General features: G+C 44.6%; 1 protein-coding gene across 1 annotated transcript in view; it reads right to left on the reverse strand.

Annotated features, from left to right (window-relative positions):
* Positions 1 to 3125, reverse strand: part of MED12 (mediator complex subunit 12) — a 36749-nt gene extending 33624 nt beyond the window's left edge. The window contains exons 1-3 of the mRNA XM_009331744.1: positions 3027 to 3125; positions 1989 to 2180; positions 103 to 262 (exon numbers count right to left, since the gene is read on the reverse strand). Of these exons, the coding sequence (XP_009330019.1) occupies positions 103 to 199 (97 nt within the window). The 5' untranslated portion in view covers positions 200 to 262; positions 1989 to 2180; positions 3027 to 3125. The remainder of the gene's footprint in view (positions 1 to 102; positions 263 to 1988; positions 2181 to 3026) is intronic.
* Between the last annotated feature and the right edge of the window lie 209 nt (positions 3126 to 3334).

Raw genomic sequence — 3334 nt, forward strand, 5'->3', positions numbered from 1 at the left:
TAACTTTACATGGATTTCCAGGCTACCTCTTACTATTCAAGAGCAGGCTGAGAAGGAAACATCTGGGATGGACAAAACCAGTGCTCCACACAAAGTGCTTACCAATGAAGGGATCAATGACATGACGCTTTTTCACCTTGGTTTCTGTGATGGCAGCATAATAGGCACAAGTCATTTTGATGAGCCAGGCTGCTCTCATTACTGGAACAGTGTATTTTGCCAAATAACCAAAGACCTCTTCCTTCTTGCTAAAGATAGGCACCTGTAACAGAATTGAGAGGGAGAATTGCAACCAAGGACTTAGATGGGAACTATTCCAAAGCAACTACACATGCTGTAGGTGCTGCAGCTGTGAAAAAGGCAAAAAGGGAAAAGGTATTGCGTTGCTCTGTATCTCAAAAAATCTACTGCAAGAATTCACCTCCGGTCAGAAAGCAACAGTACCAGAGCTGCATTTCAGTATAAACAGAAACAAAACAAATTGAAAGAAGACAGAAAACATAGTTATATCACTGTAAATCCATGCCCTGAATCCTGCAAACAGCTTTGAGGATATCCTCCAGAGAGGATATAAACAACTGCAAAAGGTACAGACTAAGGACTGAAGGTAGGACTCTTCATTTTGTAAACAAAACAGAGCAGTTACAGAAGTCTTGTAATATCAAGCCAACAGAAGACTGTGAGAAACGTGGACTTGAGTACCATAGTAGGAAGGAATTCATTAATCCAAGATTCAAAATTCACGATGCAACATGGGAAGATACCAGTGAAATCATCAGACTGCAGATCTATAAACCAGGAAGCAGTAACACATCAGAGGAAAAAGTCCAGCTGTGGGGCTCATTTCCACAGGATACTATGGAGAGCGAAAGTACACGTGTGTTCACAGAGGAATGAGACAAATTCACAGAGAACAGGTCCATTTGGTAGGTATCTCAAAGTCCCTGAACTACCAACAGTTCAATTGCTTACTTGCTATGTTTCTTACATTCTTCCCAATTATTCTCTGATGCCTCAAAGACACAGACTACTTGGCTGCCGACAGTCACTTCTTTCATGCCTAAGTCCATGAAAACTGATGCAGGAAACTGGGGAAGGCCTTGAAACGTTCAAGCTTTCACAATGACCTCAGGAAACTGACAGCCAACATGCAAAGAAGGACACAAGGACTAAGTTTATTATTTAGACAGATTCTGGGAAAATCTGATTATTTTCCCCCAAGACTGACTCAGAACACCAAGGACCAGACGAACTCCAGCTTCTAAACTACGTGCTCTGCTACCATTTCGCAACTGGAGGTTATGTTTTTCCACAATACATACTAGATTCCTGAGTTCCTTTTTTATAGGCTCACCCTCATAGAGCGTTAGCTCCCCCTGCTATCAGGCCTGGTAAAATGGCAGAGTAAGATCCTTCTTTCTTCTTTCATACTCTACAGAATTCAATGCTACCAGGGAAATATCTAGCCCTAGATATGAAATGCTCTAGCCTGGCTGAGACCAAGCTATAATATACATACTCTTCTCAGCTTAAAACCAGAAACATGTGTCACTGCAACAGAATTCTGGGAAGTCACTCAGCTGATTATTTCCAGTAATTCTCACTATGACTTTTGAGAACTTGAAAAGTTCTCAAAAAAACCCACCAAACAATAGGAATGGTCCTAATCTAAACAACAGGCCAAAGGCAACAGTGGCAGCTCTTCTGAAAAACATCCAAACCTTAAAATAAATCAGTTGTATCATACAAGCCAAAAGGCAAAGCTGAACACAACCTCCAAACAACAGACAAGGGACCAGTTCTTTGAGCGGGGACGACTACAGCCAGTGCACTACAAATCCTGGATACGCTCTTCAAGCTGAAAGCTTCAAGAGATGTAGAGAGAAGAAACTTCTCCAAATAGTAAAAACCTTCTACTATACAAACACTACAGAAACAAGCATAGATTAAATGCTGTGCCGTGCCAGGCAGCCTCTCCTGTAATATACCTTTTTAGCGAGATGAGTGAGAGGCTTGGTTCCAGCCAGATCTGTGAACCAGTTGTTTATGGCACTCTGAGAACGTGCAGTCACCAGCCAAAAGTTATCCTTCTGGTTCACCTGGGGTTTCCGTCTTCCCGTGTCAGGCAGTGTATTGCACCGCAGCTTTTCTGCAATAATACTGCTAAAATTTGAACTGATCTGGAAAAAAAAGAAAAAAAGGATAAATTACATTTCACAAGTCAAAGATCTACTCTATGTGCTTAAAATCTCATTTATCATTCCTACCAGAAGCCTCACCAGTATCAACTTCTGAAACACAAAAAAACTGCCAATAATTTCCTTTGTTATACTGTTATACTTGCAAAGAGGAATGCTTCTAGGCAACTCATATAATAACCAAGCAGGGACTCAAGTTGAGACAGACCCAACTCTTTATAAATACTTGTCAAACCAGACAGAAGGCTTCTTGGACAGACAGACGTCAGCCAAGGAAAACAAATATACTATGCTTATTGATCGCCTTCCATCCCAGGTCATTACTAGTCCTCTTGTTGGGGAGGCCAGGAAGTTAACATCTTGATTTTAGAGATTGGAAAAATGGAGCTGAAGCTTGTTATATAACTCCCATGTTTAAATTGCCACATGTTTCAAGAAATCTTACTTCTCTTCTACCATGGCTATAATATAACCAAACCAGTAAGAACTTTCCTGCTTCTGGTACCCTAGCCTTCTGCTTTAACTGCAGAATATAAGGAGTTCTAGATGCTGGTTTAACAGAGACTGCAGATACAGACCTGCCCCTAAGATCTATGGAGCAAGACAAGAACCTGCTCTCCCAGAGGTGGGACACAGTTCCAAAAGAATGTAGAACTTAGATTCTACAGGGACAGAGGGTTAGGTCCTAAAACACCCATCCTAAAGGGAAGGGTCTCCTGGTTCTGGACACGGGGAAGGAACAAGACCCAGGACTGCCCAGGACCCAGCAGCTTGCCGATACAGACACCAGGCCCTGCCAAACCCCCACACTGTCCCGAGGGCTCTCACCTTCGCTGGGTTGAAATTCACATTTTTGGCACTGCCGTGCTCATCCCCAGAGACCGCCGGCTGGTTATTGAAGCCTTGCTTGACGTTCAGAGCAGTCAGCTCATCCTGCGGGGGAAGGGCGATCAGCAGGGCCCGGCAAGGCCCCTCCACGCCAAACGCCCGCAGCCTCTGTCCCCGTCAGGGCGGCTCAGCCAGCGTGGGGACGGGGCCAGGCGCGGGCCCGGCGGGTCCCAGCCGGCCTCCCCAGATCCTCGCTGCCAAGCAACGCCCCCAGCGAGTGCTGAGACACAGGAACCGCGGGGGCCCCG

This window comes from Pygoscelis adeliae, unplaced genomic scaffold, assembly GCF_000699105.1.
Source record: "Pygoscelis adeliae isolate BGI_AS28 unplaced genomic scaffold, ASM69910v1 Scaffold79, whole genome shotgun sequence".
NCBI lineage: Eukaryota > Metazoa > Chordata > Aves > Sphenisciformes > Spheniscidae > Pygoscelis > Pygoscelis adeliae.